Source organism: Triturus cristatus, chromosome 11 (genome assembly GCF_964204655.1).
Source record: "Triturus cristatus chromosome 11, aTriCri1.1, whole genome shotgun sequence".
NCBI lineage: Eukaryota > Metazoa > Chordata > Amphibia > Caudata > Salamandridae > Triturus > Triturus cristatus.
In genome coordinates this window covers 974195447-974215410 of record NC_140594.1, presented here as the reverse complement: position 1 = coordinate 974215410, position 19964 = coordinate 974195447, and the positions used below count along the sequence as shown (strand labels likewise).

At 44.7% G+C, this 19964-nt stretch overlaps 1 protein-coding gene across 3 annotated transcripts in view; it reads left to right on the top strand.

The window, feature by feature from the left end:
• The window catches only part of LOC146785771 (phospholipid scramblase 1-like), a 201642-nt gene that overhangs the window by 86551 nt on the left and 95127 nt on the right, over positions 1-19964 (top strand). For 2 of the 3 annotated variants that reach the window (XM_085635031.1, XM_085635029.1), the window contains one exon: positions 9697-9836. In XM_085635031.1, coding sequence (XP_085491157.1) covers positions 9697-9836 — 140 coding nt within the window. The remainder of the gene's footprint in view (positions 1-9696; positions 9837-19964) is intronic. The other variant, XM_085635030.1, reaches the window with a different exon arrangement.

Here is a 19964-nt window from a genome sequence, read left to right as displayed (position 1 = left end):
CTGGCCGCCTCCGTGACGAGGGCCCGATAGGCCGCCTGCTTTAGGTGTAGAACATGCAACTTGGCGTCTGTTACCCCGCTCCCCAGGTCACCCTCCAGTTCTGCAATCTCGGCCTCTACCCGGGTCACCTCCTCCCGCTCGAGCCGCCGGGCATGGGAGATAAAGGAGAGGGCCTCCCCTCTAAGGACTACCTTGAAAGCCTCCCACAGGGAGATGGGCGAAGAGACCGACCCCACATTCTCGTCGAAATATCGCTGTAAGGATTTGATCAAATCGGCACGAATGGTGGGGTCGCGCAAATACCATGCATTGATTGGGGCCACCCTGCCATCCCCCCTCGGGAAGACATCGAAATGCAACAACAATGGGGAGTGGTCTGAGATACCCCGCGCTAGATGGCGCACCTCCCCCACCCTCCCTGCATGGGCCGCCGGGACAAGGATGTAATCAAGCCGCGAGAGGCTACCATGGGCACCCGAGTGGAAGGTGTACTGTCGCAATGCGGGATGCTTTAATCGCCAGCAATCCACCAGGCCCAGCGTGTCCAGAAGGCCGGGCAGCCACGCCTGTGCCCGGGGGAGGTCCCTAGGGGGATGGCGATCCATAGACCCAGAGGCTACCGCATTAAAGTCCCCTCCCACCACCAGCAGGCCACTCGGAAGGTCCAGAAGGAGGCGCCCCAGGTCCGCGAATGTGGTGGCTTGTAACCCAGGCGGGACGTACACTGATATAAAGATAAACACTCTACCCTCCATTCTTCCCACCAGAACCGTGTAGCGTCCCCTCTCATCATGGCGCACCTCATCAATCTCCAACGGGAGCGAGTTCTTGATCATAATACCCACCCCCCGCGAGCCTGAGGTGAAGCCGGAATGGGCCACCAAACGATATCCCCGCCGATTCATTGCATGAAAGGAGTTACCTATAAGGTGCGTCTCCTGCAGGAAGACAACATCTGGTGAAATACGTTTTAAGTACTGCAGGACCACACCACGCTTAATCCTATCCCCCAGGCCGTTAACATTCCATGACAACACAGTCAAATCCCTACCCCCCATCATACGTCGAATCAATCGGTCGTCCCCCATCGAGCATCCTAAAAACAACAACATAGTAGCGGGTTTGCCCTGCGGTGCTAACAAACAACACACCCCCCCTACCCCCCGGTCCCAACAGAACTCCCCCCTCCCTGCACCCCTGCATGAGCCCAGACAGCCCTCCCAAAGTGCAGTGTGCCTGTCGCCCCATAGCTAAAATACTAACTAGTCCCCCAGAGAGGAGGAGGGAAGCCCCCAACAGACCCCGCGCGACCTCCATAGGAGGGGAACATACGCAATCAATAAATGGTGAAGGAACAACGTCCAGAGCAAGGCCTATTCAGTCACCCCTCAATTCTGATCCGGCGGGCCCTCCTCGCCAGCCGCGCCCCCCCCGCCCCCCCGGCCCCGATCTCCAGGCAGAGTGTCCAGCCAGTCCCCAGCCGCCTCGGGCCGGTCGAAGAAGTGCGTGCGACCATCCACCTCTACCCTCAGCTTGGCTGGAAAGAGCATTGAGTACTTGAGGTTCAGGTCCCTTAGGCGACGTTTAACACCAAGAAAGCTCTGTCGCTGCTTCTGGACCGCCGGAGTAAAGTCTGGGTAGAAATGTACCTCCATGTTGTCAAGCTTGACCGGTCCCTGTTGCCTGGAGGTCTGGAGGATAGCATCTCTGTCCCGAAAATTAAAAATCCGGGCAATGAGAGGCCGCGGCGGGGCACCAGTCTTAGGTCTGCCCCCGGGGACCCGGTGTGCACGCTCCACCGCAAAAAGCTTACTCAGCCCCCGGGGCTGGAGATGGGTCAGGATCAACTCTTCCACGAAAAGATCCGCCGCCTCCGCCTCTCGTCCCTCCGGCACCCCCACAATACGGACATTATTCCTCCGGGCCCGACCCTCGGAGTCCTCCAATCGCCGGTCCATCAGGGCGCTCGCCTGGCCAAGCCGGCGCACCTCCTTCTGGAGGGCCACCACGTCTGTCGTGAGGCCCGTTGTGGTGTGGGCCAGGGAGTCGACTCGGTCGTTTGTTTTGGACAAGTCTGCCCTCACAAGGCTCACATCCACAAGGACCGAGTCTATTTTTTGCGCTAAGGTGTCGAAACGCTGGTCCACCGAGGCCTTCATCTCTGCGATGGCGCCCATGACGTCCCGGAGGGTCAGATCCACCGGATGAGCAGATGCCTCCGTCGGGCCCACCGGGGATGCACGCGATGTCTCCGGAGAACCCTTCTGGAGCGTGTAGCGGTCCATACTGTTGGCCTGGTGCGCCGTGCCACGGCGGGTCGTCTTCACCTTCGCCCGGTCGCCATCTTGTTTGGTGGACATGCTGGCTCTTCCACCGTCGTGCCAAGCTCCCCAAACGGGCCGCTATACCAAGTCACGGGTGCCAGGGGGGGGGCAGGGGCGACCACCGAACCGCGGGTCAACCCACCGCCGACGGGTCAGCCGGGCTCCTGGACAAGGCCACACCACCGCACCCCGCTCCGCAGCCCGACCCGGCTTGAGAGCTAGGAGGGCGCAAAAGCGAAAGTGAAAGTGCGGGGTACGCCAGTCGCCCAGCCCCGCTCGCCGCTGTTATTCACTTTGTCCCCGGATCGCCCCACTACTCCAATCCGGGGGGCCGGCGAGGAGAAGGCCGCAACCTTCGATCGATGCTCCCACCGGCGTTCGGGGTCCGATTCGAGCCCAAAAAACGGGTGGCGCCTCAGCTCCGGTTCCCCAACACAGTCCCCTCAACAAGGACAGGATATCGCCAGGATTAATTCAGGAGGTCGCGGAGGTCCTCGGGAGCCTCGCACCTACGCGGCCATCTTGGTTGCGCCGGATGTTTGATTCTTTATTAGCATGAGTGACTATGTGTGAGTAACTCTATGAATGAGTGGCATTGTGTTACAGGATGTTTAGGTGTATGAGTACATATGATGTGTGAGTACATGTATGAGTGACTGTATAGGATTGTTGGTGGATGAGTGGATGTGTATGTGGATCTTAGAATTACTGAATAGGTTGTTCTAACTGTTATTGGTATGTCCATTTTTTTGAAAATTTCAGTCTCTATTTTTAAATGTGTGTATCAAAGGTTATATTAGGGTGAGAGGAGGTCTACCACTCTGTCACAAGGATAATGTCATCAGTGATGTCATTTGAGATGTCATCAGTGATGTCATGAGTGATGTCACTGACCATGTCATGAGTGATGTAATATGTGACGTCATCAGTAGTGCATTGCGGGCGCGCGAGTTATAGTTAGCTGAACTAACTATAACGGGGGAATTTCATTGGTTTTTTACGAGTGAAATGTCCAGCTAACTATAACATGTGTGAAACCTTTGGTTTTTTCATTGAATTTCTAAGGTTTTTTAAATGCTAATTCCTAACTATAACGTGTGTGAAACCCATGGTTTTTTCAGTGAATATATGTATATATATATATATATTAACTTGAACTCCGTAGGCTTGCGCAGACTTAACCAACAACGAAGCACAGACCACAAGGTAAACCAGCGGAGGTTTTATTCTTTAATCCCCTCGACCTTTACAGCCATGACGTGTTTCAGCCCGGAAGGGCCTTGATCACAAAACCTTGGCAGCCATGATGTGATGGTACAAATCATATTGGATTTCATGTGTTTAACAGAAATACCGTCATTTAAGCAAATGTTATGTACATTTCATATACACTTATATACAGTAATATCTAATCCGTCTATGCGCAAATGAGCAAAAATGCAGTGTGCCTTGTGACAGAAATACAAACTGAGGCAGGTGCTGCACCTAAACAGTACACATAAGATACACGCCACTGGTGGCCGGTGCCATTGTTGACAGACCTAATAAAATATATATATCAAATCTGTGTACCTAAAATGTGTCATCTGCTTAACATGTGCCCCAAGTGGGAAAAAGCACTACATATGTTGCCGTAAACACGAGTACCAAGCGGTGGGCCAATGCCCATCCAACTCAGACACAAAATCTCATGGGAAACTGTAGTTTGCCGTCAGCGTTAGTGCGCATACCGCCAGAGTCAAACCAAGGTGATCAATAAGACCAAATCATAAGGAACACAATTATGCAAAGTGCAATATAGGGCAAGTGCCCAAAGACTGCTGGCATCAATCAAGACATATGAAAAGTGACTTGTGCACCTACCAGTTTTCTGCTCGTGAAGAATCTACACTAACGATGTGATAGGTGTGAAGAAGGGTGGAGGGGGAAAAGGGTAGGATGCCCGTGCAAGTGTATACAAGTGAGTGGGCCCCTTCCTTTTCTCCTGCAAAGGAAACAAAGGAAAAGAAATAGTTTAAAATCATGTAACAGAGTCTGATTACAGCAAACAATTATTACATATAAATGAAAAGCATATTTAAAAAACGTTCCTAAAGCACACCCAGGCCAAGGAGGAAACGGAGATACCTATAGGGCATATTAATAAAGACATGTTAATTAAAGACACATCTGTGTCTAATTAAAATGTAAATGGACACATCTATAAGGAGGTATTGGGATCCTTCCCTAAAATGAATGGACAATTCCTCATCTGTGTTCGAACCCCCTGGGCTCTTGGTTTGAAAATCTATAATGTAACTGTGTTCCCACTGCCTGAGTGTAAGCACCCTATCTCCTCCTAGGATTTTGGGGGATTTGTTCGAGAATCAGGTAGCTTAATTCCGCTACATTGGAGAAATGTCTGTCGTGAAAATGATGAGCCATGGGGTATTTGGGGTCATTGTTCGTAATGGCTATGAGATGTTCTAGGACCCTTTTCTTGGCTGTACAGGTTGTGCTCCCAATGTACCAAAGTTTGCAGGTGCATTCGATGGCATAATTGATGAAGCTGGTACTGCACGTGAGAAATTGTGCGATTCTTTTGGGGATTTCCCTGTATTCAAGAACTCCCCTAAACTTACTGTGTCTACACTCCTTACAATGGCCACAGGGAAAGAACCCTATAAGGCCATGACTAGCGGTGGGGTAGTTGGTAATGTCATTCTTGACCACCAGGTCTCGGATGTTTCTATCACGTCTGTATGTTATGTTAGGTCTCTCAGTCATAGTTTCACCTATAACACAGTCGGTTTTTAAGATATCCCAATGTCTGGCAAGGATACGTTTTGAGTTTGTGAGTCAGAGTTGTATGTGAGAATCATCCGTGTATTTTCGCTCTCTCCCTCATCAAATGCCACCGGCTTATCTAACAGGGTGAGTGTTCTGTCCACCTCTTCTGCTCTGTCTCTTGCTTTGTTTAAGACCCAGTCGGGATAACCCCTGGTTCTGAACCTGCTGATGATAGCCTTACTCTCCTCAGTGTATGCTTCAGCATTGTTGCAATTCCTTTTAGCCCTCAGCAGCTCTCTATAGAGTATACTCCATTTGAGTGCCTCTGGGTGACTGCTGAGGGCATGCAGGACACTGTTCTCAGCTGTGGCCTTCAGAAAGAGAATGTGTATGTATATGTGTGTGTATATGTGTGTGTATATGTATATGTATATATATGTGTGTGTATATATATATATATATATATTTGGGTTTTTTTCTCAACATTGTTTTCTGTTGTAAATACTCTCTGAACAAATTGGTGAATGGCATAGACTTTGTATTAGATATTGAGTCCACTGAGAAAATAAGTTCTGTGGCAGGGTCAACAAATTATGTTCAGAAGGATCATTAGACATTATGTAAATCGTGTTTTTGCATTTTATTGGTTTATGTTGTTTATTTGTATATAGATTTATTTTGCTACCAATGGAGTTTATTTAAACAAACTGGTAACCTCTGCTGCTATAAGATGGCCGTCAAGGTGGAGATATAAGATTGTATTAGAATAGTCACCCGTTTTCTATGTCTAACATTTCCACGTGTATATATATGTCACCCGCTAACATATTAGCGTCGTGACAAAGGCTCAATGCCGAAACACATAGATGCTTGTACCGGTATTTTTTAGATGGAATAAAACTCACATCCTGAATTTGAAGCCCCACTTAGTGCTGTTCTTTTCTCTGGATCTACTTTTGAGAGAGTTCCTCACATATGTATATATGTATGTGTGTGTGTATGTATGTATGTATGTATGTATGTATATGTGTGATATATATATATATATATATATATATATCCCACAAAAATTGCCTCGCAACTTGAACCGGATCTTAAAAGGGCGGCCAGTGTGATTGGTACGAGGCTTCCAGTTAAAATACCACACAACCTTCCTTGAATTTCAAAGAGGCACACCGACTCTGGCTGAATTACTGCATTGCATTTATTACGTGGAACAGCACGAAGGCAATAGGCATCCCTTTCCCAACGTTTCTGCTTCTGCAAGCCTTGATCACGGGAGGAGTCTCTGATTTTGAATGACCCACGTGGTTCCTTTAAACACGTGAGTCGTATTCTTTTGCAGAGCGCGCAGGGAGAAAAATGACTGTGAATTGCGAAGCGCTTTGATATGCGTGTAAATCTTCATCTCACTTGTCAATCCCCCAGCGCTTAAATGAAGTCAGCCAAAATGCACAGTTCGTTTTTCCATATTTCCACTCACTAGGAATACAGCATCAGCTCACAGCCTCAGGGATTTCTTCCTTTAGCTCCCAACTCGCCGCTCACTGAAAAGCATTTTCAAGGGGGGCAAGCAGGTCCGGTTCTAACGTTAAATGTCCCACAAAAATTGCCTCGCAACTTGAACCGGATCTTAAAAGGGCGGCCAGTGTGATTGGTACGAGGCTTCCAGTTAAAATACCACACAACCTTCCTTGAATTTCAAAGAGGCACACCGACTCTGGCTGAATTACTGCATTGCATTTATTACGTGGAACAGCACGAAGGCAATAGGCATCCCTTTCCCAACGTTTCTGCTTCTGCAAGCCTTGATCACGGGAGGAGTCTCTGATTTTGAATGACCCACGTGGTTCCTTTAAACACGTGAGTCGTATTCTTTTGCAGAGCGCGCAGGGAGAAAAATGACTGTGAATTGCGAAGCGCTTTGATATGCGTGTAAATCTTCATCTCACTTGTCAATCCCCCAGCGCTTAAATGAAGTCAGCCAAAATGCACAGTTCGTTTTTCCATATTTCCACTCACTAGGAATACAGCATCAGCTCACAGCCTCAGGGATTTCTTCCTTTAGCTCCCAACTCGCCGCTCACTGAAAAGCATTTTCAAGGGGGGCAAGCAGGTCCGGTTCTAACGTTAAATGTCCCACAAAAATTGCCTCGCAACTTGAACCGGATCTTAAAAGGGCGGCCAGTGTGATTGGTACGAGGCTTCCAGTTAAAATACCACACAACCTTCCTTGAATTTCAAAGAGGCACACCGACTCTGGCTGAATTACTGCATTGCATTTATTACGTGGAACAGCACGAAGGCAATAGGCATCCACGTAATAAATGCAATGCAGTAATTCAGCCAGAGTCGGTGTGCCTCTTTGAAATTCAAGGAAGGTTGTGTGATATATATATATATATATATATATTTTACATATTACCAGATTCCCCTTCCGTACTTTTTAATTTAATTGCAGTACAACCATGACCATGTTCTTTAATGTCATTTTAGCTGCCTCCCGAGGTTTAAGTGAAACCATCAGTGTCAATAAATAGGTATATGGCACCACCTTTGCACAACGCGACCCTCAGTCTTCAGCTTTGTTTGGAAACCTTGATCCATTTACTAAAAGGGTGGTAAATGCAGATTTTGTACAGTGCTCCTAGCTGGACTGCGAGCTTTCTCTTAAACTGCTAAGCACATGTGAAAAAATTACAAATAAGGAAGCGTTAATGGAAAGAAACAATTCTTACCTAGGGCTTTAATAAATTCTAAACTTCAATGGCATTTTTTTTTTTAAACTTAAGGAGGAAATGCTGGTCATAGAAGTCTGTGCATGCATGCTTTTGATGCAAAGTTGCCCCATTCTATATCAAGCTTCAAATAAAACCGATTTCAACACATTTGGGGCCTTATGTAGGTAAATTACATTTACCGATTCTTAAATACCGAATTTTACCGATTCGGTATTTATGAATCGGTAAATGTAATGTAGGTAAAAAAATACCGATTCGGTAAGTGTCGGCATTTTAGAATCGGTATTTACCGATTCGGTAATGGTAACCTGTATCTCATTGATTCCTATGGGCCAGGAGGCCCATAGGAATCAATGGGAAGCCAGTTACCATTACCGAATCGGTAAATACCGAATCGGTAATGGGGGGAGCTCAATCAAGGGTGGCAGGGTGTCACATTGACACCCTGTTGCACCCCTGATTTCTGCATGTGTGCACATGTGGCACACATAAATGCCCTGAGGGCATGTGTGTCTGCCACATTGCACACATCTAAGGGCCAAAAAATGCATTTACTGAGTCATTCGTCATTTACCACCAACTTTCAGTTGGTGGTAAATAACGAATCCCCACACCCACCACACACTCCCCCTACATCTCATTTCTGTAATCGGTATTTACCGAATCGGTAAAATTACCGATTTGGTAATTTTACCGATTCGGTAAATTACCGAATACAGACATGGTCCCCCTACAAAAGCCTAAATACCAGTCGGTAACGGTATAATTACCGAAAATCGGCCGTTACCGACCGGTATTGGGCTACCTACATATGGCCCTTAGTGTTTGCTGTATGTATACTAGTGTTGATCACCTTGTAGTAATTCATGGATTTAGATGTAGCATTTTTATTTGGACACAGACGAAAACAGAACAACAACCCCTTTGACAGTGAGCTGTGAATATTTTTCAAATACAAAATGAACGTGAATTTGTATAATGAAACTGGTGCTCATACAAAGCACTCCAAATCCGTTGGGTTGAGTTTGTGCTATATAAAAATTCCCAAAAAAGAAGAAATAGAACCTCAATCAGCGCGAGCAGTGAAGGGACACTGATTTAAATAAATAAATAATTAAATCGGAAAAGGAAGTGACACCTCGCTCGCCCTGCCGGAATAGAAGGCCGCAAAAAAGTGTTAATGATGCCAATTAATGGTAAGTAATGGGCTGGCTAAAAGCCAGCTTATAGAGTGTTTTTTATGACGCAATAGGTCGCCAAGCATCAGCGCATGTGCGCTGCCTCCAGGTTCAAACCGAAGAGGAATTGCTCTCTATGAATGTTATTTAGTCAATTTTAGAAACTATTTTAATATGAGAACTAGTTTGAGTACACTTTTTATTTTATTTTCATTTTTGAGTTCATTCTCAATTTCACAAATAGTGGCTGTTTAAGATTTCCTGATCTGTGACGTCCCTGAAATAATGTATTTTGGAAAATGGAACCTGTGCCCCCAGAAGCACGTTTGATCTTTTGGTGAAATACCAGTTACTAAGAATCTTTGTAGAGTTACACAAAAATTATTCGGAGCTAAAATACTGGAACTAAATGTTACATCAGTTGAGTTTGCAGTGCTCTTCTTAAGACATTGTCTATAATGAAACCAGAAGAGTGGGGTGAAAGGTGTTAGAATATATTGTAATTACAACATGTCCAGGATATGTTGAATGTAATCTGATGCAGAGGAATGAGTATTCAAAGAATTTTCTAAAGTCCATTTTCCTTTTTCATCAATAAACTATCAGTGCTCTCTGGAATTTTAAAACCTAGTGACAAATTGTGAGTAGAAGAATGATTCTCATATTTTGTTTAATGTATTTTAGGTCCTCCAGGTCAGCCTGGCTATGGCTTTCAAGGTCATCCAGGGGTTCCTCCTGTCGCGACTCAGCCTGGTGTGCCTATGTGGATGCCAACTCCGGTAGCACCCCAGAATTGCCCACCTGGATTGGAATACTTGAGCCAGGTATTATCTATTTTTCAGAAAAATTCAGTTTATACTCCAGTATCCGCCAGTGAAACAAGGCTTTCTTTTCACCCGCTTAATTTTGCTACAATAGTGGCCACCTTTTTAGGTACTAAAATCATTTTTTTCGCCTTTAGCAGCCTTTTTTGACTGCTCAGTTTTGAGGTCCAGAGTGGTTCCAAATATACCCATGTTGTGCACTAATGATGCCAGCCAAAAGAAGTTCTTGCCAGTCCGATAGATTTCCCTTGAACAAGAGACCAGTAGAGGTACCCTTTGGGCCCACACAGAAGGAAAATGGACATGCTTCTCATTTTCCCAGCTTTTGGAATTTTGTAGGTACCGGTCATTGGAGACATTTCAGATCTTTCTAACAACTTTTTTTGAAGTACTGTCTTATTGCCAACAAGACTCAATATAACAAAATTGTTACAGAGTAATTAATGATTTGGATTCCTTTTTCATTATACTTTCTGCAGAAATTGAAAAGATTGTCATTTGCAATTTGCATATTTCTAATGAAAAGTAAACTGATAAATTCACCAAAGAATGCTTTCCAAGTACACATTGTGGTAGAATTGATCTCTCTCAGATAACTAGGATATCAATATTGTATTCCATTTCTAAAGATTTAAAGGGTGCCTTCCTTGGTGAAGTAATGGAAAAGTGTAATGAAGTTATCAGAACCTGTCAGTATGTACATATGATTCCTAAAACCTTCCTTAATGTAGCATCTACAGTATTGTGTTACTTCAAAAAAATGCTTAAGCTGCACGAAGGGTCTTTGAATTGAACTTGGCATCAAAAATTAACGGATACTTCTATTTTCAATTCCAGTCGTTCTTTCCTAACATATTGCAGAACTTTCCTTAAATCTTGTCATTCAGGACTCTGATCTGTGAGGAGATGTGCTTTCTCCTATGAATGGAGTCTGCTATTCCCAGCTATTATGTACACAGTAATTTCGTAGTGAAACTTGAGGTTGCTTCTTGAAGCCCTTAGTTAAATCTGAAAGCAACTGGCACACACTACACTGATGTATCGCCTTCTCTTGCCTGTGATCCCTAGTCGTTGCCTATCAGTGTGGACTTAATCTGGCTTCTTTTCCTGTAAGTGTTTAATGCTCGGCCTCTGCTTCTCATCTTCCTCATATGCACTGCATTTTGTCTATTTTATTAATCCTCAACTTGCATGTCATCAACTTATTACTGCTTTCTAGTTGAAGCTGTGTGAACTGCGGCACAGCAGGCAGCAGCCGAAACACAAATGCCACAAAAAAGAGATGCTCCATTATTAAAAGGCAAGGGCTGTAATAGCGACTCTGTGATTTCATCCAAACAGCATGGCCTTCGAGTCAGCCAAGGTCTTCCAGAGCCTAAAAGCAAGCTTTCCTTTTTTCTTTAGGCTCAGCTGCCTGGAAGCTTCCTTCCACTGGTTATTCCATCTAGGTATAGTGCCACGTCAGAGGCAGGCCCAATCTTTCCACTCAGCCACAGAAAAAGCCACAATTTTGGCAATAACTTTCTGAAGCTCACATGACCACTGACTTTCTATTTCAAGAGACGCCTGTCCCACTAGTGAAACTGGTTTCGTGTTTTTGAAGTTTTTTTTTACCATTGTACTGAATTACTGTGTGCTGTTAGTTTTATTACTTACCTTTTCTCTCTTATATTGGTTTTGGGAATGTGAGTCTTCTTTCACGCAGCAATTTCTGCCCCGCTTACTTCCCCATTTTAAGACAGTCAATGGTCTAGTTGTTTTCTGGCAGAGGCGGCAACCGTGAGAGAACAAAATGCTCTTAATCAGACCAGCCTGCTTGGCACACCAAAAGCAAGCCCATCTGCACCCAATGTCAGCCATGCTGTCAGGCTGGACCCAGCTCAATCTGGCTCTTTTACTTATTCCCCTGGTGAACTTATGAAGCTGTGTAATGGCTCAGTTTGTAAGCGTAGACTTGTAGCGGTGAAAGCGACTTGAATTTTATCCTGTATTTGTTTTAACCTTACTGTCTGTGATGTAACTAATGCTATGCCTCTGGCTGCTACCATCCCTCAAAAAGTGGTTTTACCTTAGAGGGCAAAGCTGAGCTACTATGCAGACTTATAAATGTTTGTTTGTTCTCAAAACACGCTTTGGTGTATCTTCCTTGTTAAGCATTAAAAGCCTTGACTTCTTGTTTCTAACAGAAAGTTGGTTAAATCAATCATCTAATCCTGTCATTGTGATGACTATCCCAGTCGATTAGGCTATACACCATCTCAACAGGAAAACAAATTTGAAGTGGAGGTTTGGCTATTATCTCCTGAAGCTCAATGCATTGCTTGATGTTTCATGTAGACCAATTGGATGAGGCAGAAAGCTTTGATTTCAGTTTTAAGATCTCTGAGCGTGGTTAATTCGCTAGCATCTTAGTAAATCGCCCTCCCCTGCACCAAGCTCCTCATTTCTAATTCCTTTCCAGGTGCTTTCCTGCCGTATTGGCTAAATTACACAAATTTTACTATCTTAGGTGATTTTGTCATTTTGACGACGCTAAAAATCACTCGGCTAGGACTCTGACCATTTAACATATGTTGGACCTACATTTCTCCAACTTCCAGCTTATGAAAGTTCAACAACCTGAAGCTCCAACAGGTCTAACCTTTATGTTTATTCCTCTAGCATTAGCAGTAAGCTTGCACAGTCTAATAATAAGGACAAAGGAAGAGCTGAGAACAGCCAGTGGGGCAAATTACAAAAAATAAGTTTCACTTGGTGCCTTTCTGCCGCTCTCCCCTCAAAATGTGGAAATTAGGCCATGATTTAAAGAATTTTAATTGTTGGGTCAATGATTCCCTGCCTGACTATATCAGCTCCTTGGTTATTTAATTCTTTGGCCAAGGAACGGCTAGCTTGTTGACAGAGCGGGCTTGGAGATCCAAGTGTACTCAAGAGGATAAGAACATTTATAAACTAGCTTTCTTGGGCCTAAAGCGAATAAGACGTTTCAGAGTTGTCTGTTCAAGACGTTTGTAACAAGCTGGTGGATTTCTTTGAGCAAAAAATTAAAGCCATCCAGGCTGGTCTTGCGCCTGGGGAAACCAGCTGAAAAAAGTCTCTTGTTTTCAGAAGCTTTGTCTTCCCAGAGTTCTTCCTCCCAGTTTAAGCCTATTACATTGGATCAATCTGAGGCTCCAAAATGCTGTGTAAATCCGGGTCCCCTACCGATCCTTGTCCCTCTTCAGTTTTAAAAAAAGCAATTGAGGTTATCAACCCGACTCTTAACTATATTTACAATTACTCCTTATAGTTGACATGTGTGCCCGATAATTGGAAGTTGGCCTTCGTAAAACCACTATTAAAGAAAGCCAATGCTGGTCTTAGAATCTTGTCTAATTTCAGGCCCATTTCCTTGCTCCCAGGACCAACTAAAATCTAGGAAAAGCTAATTCATGCTCAACTTGTAGAATATCTAGAATCACACAGCCTCTCATGTTCTTTTCAATCTAGTTTTAGACACGGGCATTCTACAGAAATTGATCTTCTGAAAAGCTACGAAACGTTAAAATTCATATTGGACAGAGGTAACAGCTCGGTGTTAATCCTTCTTGATATGTTGAATGCGATCTATGCGAAATCTCATTAACTCTTACTACAACGTCTTGCTGACATTGGAATACGAGGCCAAGCTTGGGCTTAGTTTCAATCCTTACTTGAAAACAGGAAACACTTTCAGATGTACTGAAAAATGACACTATCAGGGTGTCCCTCAGGGATTGTCCCAAAACCCCACGTTTCCTCTTATTGTGTTAATCAATTCCTTTGGCATCAGTTATGTAATACGCCAATGATATACAAGTGATTTTTTTCACTCAACAAGAACTCTTCCAATTTCGAGTCAAATTTCAAGAACTGCCTATCTCAACTCATTAATTAGTTGGATGAATTGTAATCTTTTCAAGAGTAATTCGGAGAAAATGTATATGGTCCTTTTTGGAAATGGCAATAAGTTCTCTGCCTTAGAGAATTGCCAGTTGATTTTACCATCATTCCCCCCCCCACCACCACCTACGGATTCAGCTGGGAATTTAGGAGTAATATTTGACAACCTTCTCTCTTTTTATTAGCAGGTGCTTACTGTGTCAGGGAAGTGTTTCTCTTTGATCAAGTCCCTGAAAAAGGTTTTTTATTTTCTCTCTAGCAACTATTGCTCATGACTTAATCTCATCAAGATTAGACTATTTTAATAGTCTTTTTTTTTTTTAGGCTTGCCTAAATACCCAGTGAAGAGACTCCAAGTTGTCCAAAATGCAGTAGTTAGACTTGTTCTCTCGCTATCTCTGGGTAGTTCCACCACTTAAGGGTTAAGAGCTTCTTTGGCTTCCTGTAGAAAAATGTGTCCTGTTCAAATCTTTAACCGTAGTCTAAAAGGCCTACCATCATACCGGTACTCATTTCTCCCTGCTTTACTGCACACTCTACTATTAGAGATTCTCTGAACAGAAACTTCTGCAAATCCCTAAATTTAGGGAACCAAGTAGAAGTGGCAGATCCATTTCCGTGTTGGAAGCTACTACCTGAAATCGGTTTCCCCTTTTATTAGATCAGCTGGAAATGATATGACTTTCAGAAAGCTCCTCAAAACGTGGCTTTTTTCCTAATCTTCCTTGGTTTTCTATCAAACATAGAGTAGTGTCAAACATTGTCATAAAATGTAGTGGTGCCCTGTTCCGTGGTCGTAGTTTGCGCTTTTTAAATACTTCTTTTCATTTAATTTATGATACTGTCAGTAAACTAACAGAATATTGTGCTTATTTTTCTAATACTTTTAGATTCTAATGCTCTAATCATTGTCATTTTATGTGATACATTACTGTATACTTTAGATTTGTAAATATACTACACTATAGCTGTGCACTGTTGAACCAAGAATGAGCCCGCCTAGAAAATACCATGCCAAGGTCTTACAAGTCTGAGCTGTTTCCATACTAACCTGTGCTTGTGAAAGAGCCCCCACTGAGCCAATGAAACCAAGACCAGGGGAAATCTACTGGAGACAGATCTTCTTTCAGGTTCCATCAGCGTCTATATACCTCATCCACTACCACCATTGAACACTGTTTACTCACGTTTTCACAAGCTTATGCTTTGCATCGACCAGAGTTGCAGCCACCACTTCCTCAGTCAGTATTTCGAGGTTCAGGCAGGCTCCTTGTTTGAGAGGCCATGTAAAGAGTTCAGCTCTTTGATCAAGGGAATGGTTTATACTCCAGGCACTCTGTAGCAGAGGGGAGCATGCTTCACACCAGATTGGATTTGGAGGGTTTGACCCAGTTTCTTTCCTAGAGCCCAGTCCATGTAAAGAAATACTGTTTGTTAAAGGAGACTAATAGAAGGCCTTTCCATATATTTTCAAAGCAGCTTTGGGATATACAGGTATCCACCTGGGTCCCTGGTCTTTTCTCAAGTGTATGGTAAACCTTATATAAAAAGGGCTCTGCATCCTCTAGTTCTGTCCAAGAGGATCTAGTTCACAGCATATATGTGAGGTCCTTTCCTTTTGCAGAGGGTGGCTGAGCATCAAGGTGTCCCTGATGTTGTGCAATGTTCCCTCATAGCGGGCATGGGGATTCCCAAGGCTTCTGTGCTGTGTGGGTTCTTGCACGGAAGTGGTCTCACAGGCCATGAACAGGTTAACTGGGTGGAACACTGGACAAAGTGGTGTGGAACAACCTACCAATCATGTCCCATGCCATCCATCTTTACCATCTTTCACCCCTATCTGTGAGTGGCCTGGCCCATATATGTTCCAGGAACTTAGAAATCCCATTGTTATTCGTGCAATTCCAAGTTTTCGTATAAACACAGAGGTGATTGAACAAAATTCTAGATCAACTTATAACAAAGGTAACTACTTTATTTTTGTTAGGTTGTTGTTTAATATTGGAGACCTTTGTGACAATGCCATTTGGTTCAATTTCTTGTGTTACTGTATTTCTGCAGTATTTCAAGCACTCAACCACTGCTTCAATTTTTTGTGGGACCAAAGGAACCTCCAATAAAGTGGAACATGTGGTTATGCTTGTTCCAAGCTTGTTTGTAAGGACCATTTTCTTTGCTAAACTGTGTTTGGGGCCAGTAGGCTTACATGAACTAAAAAGCTGACCTAATTTTGAAAATCCAGGTAATATTGAGGATTATCAAATTGCCTGAAAACAGATGCATCCGAGATGTGGGTGAAAAATCAATACAATGGTAGGGAGGTAAAAACTTCTTTCCAGAGCACAAAAAGAGGGGGAAACTATAGTTCAGTGTATATACCCTTTTTAGGGCTTTGGTAGTTACTTTAAATTAACTAACTTTGCATAGGACTGGGCGTTACGTGATCAGGTTTTAATGAAAACAAAACCCAAGAATATGCAGGAGAGAATATGGTGAGTGATTGAATGAATGATTACGGTCTTATATAGCGCATAGCTACCCGGAGGCATCCCAGCGCTTCAGCTCGACTAGATCTCGGAAGAATCAGGCAAACAGGAAGGTTTTCAACCTCTTCCTAAACCTAAGGTGGTTAGCTTCCATTCTGATAGGATCGGGAAGGTTGTTCCAAAGGGTGGCGGCTTGAAGGGAAAAACGCCTGCCTCCCATTCACACTCTCCTGGTTTTAGGGATTGCAAGCAGCTTCTTGTTATCAGATCTTAGGGCACGTCCAGGATGATATAAGTGAAACATTGATTGAGTCAAGGATGGTCCTATTTTATTAATTGCTTTATGGACCATAATCAAAGCTTTAAACTCTACTCTCTGCTGGACAGGCAGCCAGTGGAGTTGACGCAACGCTGGCTTAGCCGAAGTCCGGCGAGGGACATTCAGCAGCATTCGAGCAGCGCAGTTCTGCACTGTCTGCAAGGTTTTAATAGTTGCTTGTGTGGTACCTAAATACAACGCATTCGAATAGTCCAGACGTGAAAGAATCAACGCCTGTACTAGTATTCTCCTGGCCTCAAACGGAAGAAGCTTAATTATCTTCCTAAGTAGTCTAATGATGGCATAGCAAGTTCCTGCCACCTTGCGAGCCTGAACACCAAAGTTTAGGGCTGGGTCCAGCCAGACCCCTAAGCTCTTAATTTGTTCTTTAGGTGAAGGCGGAAGGCCAAGATTAGACGGCCACCAGCCCTCTACCGTATTAGATGGTTTATACCCCAGCAACATCACCTCAGTTTTTGCTCCATTCAGCTTTAAGAACGATCGATTCATCCATTCTTGTACTTTGTTGAGACATAAGGGAAGATTCTCAAATGGAGCATCCTGGGAGGCCAGGGAGATGATAAGCTGCGTATTGTCTGCGTACGTTACCAGCTGTACTCCCCAAGGCAGCACCACCTCAGCCAAGGGCCTCATCTAAATGTTAAATAGGGTAGGGCTGAGGGATGAACCCTGGGGAACACCGCACTGCAGACGCATTTGGGGGGAGCAGGCTTCGTCCTCAAAGACCGCAAAGGTCCTATCGGACAGGAAAGAGCGCAGCCATTTTATTGCGCCTCCCCCGACACCTACTTCCATCAGTCTGTGAATCAAGATGGAATGATTCACGGTGTCGAAGGCGGCACTAAGATCTAATAACAGAATGGCTGAGCTGTTTCCATTGTCCACAATCTTCCTAGCTTCCTCCACAACAGTAATTAGGGCTGTTTCCGTGCCCTGCTTAGCTCTAAATCCTGTCTGAGTGATATGGAGGGAATTGCTGTTTTCAAGGTAAGATCCCAGCAGCGAGTTGACGTGCTTCTCTGCGAGCTTACTGATAGTTGGCAGTAAGGAGATAGGGCGATAATTGGCCCAATCTTCCGGGTTTAGGTTTGGCTTTTTCAATAGTGCCTTCACTTTTGCCTGCTTCCAGGAAGGGGGAACCGTACCTGATGCCAGTGAGGCATTAATCATCTCTTGAATAACCGGGGCCACAGTATCTGACACCAAGTTCAGAATGGTACGGGGGGCGGGGTCCGCCGGAGAGCCTGATTTCAGATTTTTCAGGAGGGACATAGTTGTAGGACCATCTAGCCGGGAGAATTCATCCAATCCGGGGTTACCGGTGTCCATTGGAGGGGGCAGGATCGATTCACTGGGCATAAGTTTAAATGAAGAAAAGATGTTATCCACCTTATTGGAAAAGAATTGTGCTAATTCATTGCAGCGCAAGTTTGCCAACCCAGGGTCATTAATGGGAGCAGGGGGAGTAACCAAGGATTTAAAGATTTTGAAAATTTCCCTGGGAGCATTGGAGGCCAAATCAATTTTTTCCTGATAGTAGGTTGACTGGGCAGATTTAATTCCTTGTTTGTATTTCTTCAGGGCCAATTTATAAGTGTCCTTACTATCTTCTGAGTAGTTTTTCCGCCATTGTCTCTCCTGTTGCTTACATTGGCGTTTAAGGGCTTTCAATTCTAGAGAATACCATGTTTTTTTTTATTGTTGCCACTTCTGTGAGAAAGTTCGCTTTTGGGGAGGGTGGCATCCAGAGAGGACGTTACCCATTGGTTAAATTGTGTATCAGCTACCAAAGGGTCCTGGGTGAGTGTTGGTAGTGTTTCTATCAGTTTCTTCCTCCAACTCTCAGTTGGAAGTTTAGACCAAACCCGTATGGACCTCTTCGTCATGTTGGAGGGTCCAGGCAATACCGATGGGGCAAAGGAGAGGAGCAGCAATTTATGATCGGTCCAGGGAGTATCAATTAATTTCTCAAAGCTAAGAGTATCCAGATTTGTATAACAATGGTCAAGGATATGTCCAGCTCTATGGGTAGGGCCTACCACTAATTGCCTCAACTGGAGCACTTCCAATCCTGCATTCAGACTGATGCAAGCTGGTGAGTGTGCCTTGTCTGAGTGGATGTTAAAATCACCCAGTAACGTGAAATTAGCGGTGGTACTAGCGTAATTAATAGCGCTAATAGGGAGGTCCTCGCAGAATTGGCCATAGGGACCTGGTGGCCTATAGAGCAGGAGGCCCGACAAGGTGCAAGTGGAGGAGAAGGAAATAGCAAATGTTAAGCTTTCCGCACCTTTTATTGCTGCATTTTCAACCCTGCATCCCAGTGTGGATTTATAAATAATGGCAATCCCTCCCCTCCTACCCTCTGGGCGGTCGTGTCTCAAGATAGAATAGTTGTGGGGCAATGCTCGAACGAGATCTGAGTCTGAGCTATCGCTCAGCCATGTCTCCGTCAAAAATAACACATCTAGATCTCGTTCCTCTAAGAGCAGGGAAATCTCGGTGGCATGCCTTGGTAATGAGCGACAATTTAATAATGCAAGATGATACTGACACAGCCTGTCTCGAGTGCTGATGGAATTCTCAAGGGTGAAGTTGTAATTACATCCGGTACAGGGTGAAATATTCCTTATATGTGTTCGCAATTTACTACAGAGCAGGCTGTCCGTACCTCTGAGTCTAAGTAGCTCATCCCGGCTGTACCTAATCAGAGGACAGAGGCGGTCTGTTCTGGCAGGGCCCGTCCTGGCCCGGACGGGCCCAGACGGGCTTTCCTTAGGCGCTCCTTTGGCGCGAGGATGGCGCATCCGCTCTGCGCGTCCGCTGCGCGGAGGCATACCCGTATGCTGAAATACTAGCCCCGAGTGCCTTGCAGTGCCTCAACAACTAGTACTGCACCCAGCCTGGGAGATACCTCCCTAAGATGGCTGCCGCGTTCCTTCCCATCGCCTCCTAAGATCGAGGCCGGACTGAGCCCTTAATCGGCTGAGTCTCGCGTGAGGGTGAGGTCAAGGTAATTTAAAAGTGCCAAAAAGCAAAAATAAGCATTAACACAGGTTAAAACAAATAATTTTAAAAATGGTGCTGAGAGCAGAATTTAGTCTAAATGCAATCACAATATCAAGTGTGTGTGTGTGCAACTCCCGGCATCCGCCTCAGGAGAAATAGCGAGTCTTGCGAGCCAACTGTGCTCCTGCTTAAATACTAGCCCCGAGTGCCTTGCAGTGCTTCAACAACTAGTACTGCACCCAGCCTGGGAGATACCTCCCTAAGATGGCCGCCGCGTTCCTTCCCCTCGCCTCCTAAGATCGAGGCCGGACTGAGCCCTTAATCGGCTGAGTCTCGCGTGAGGGTGAGGTCAAGGTAATTTAAAAGTGCCAA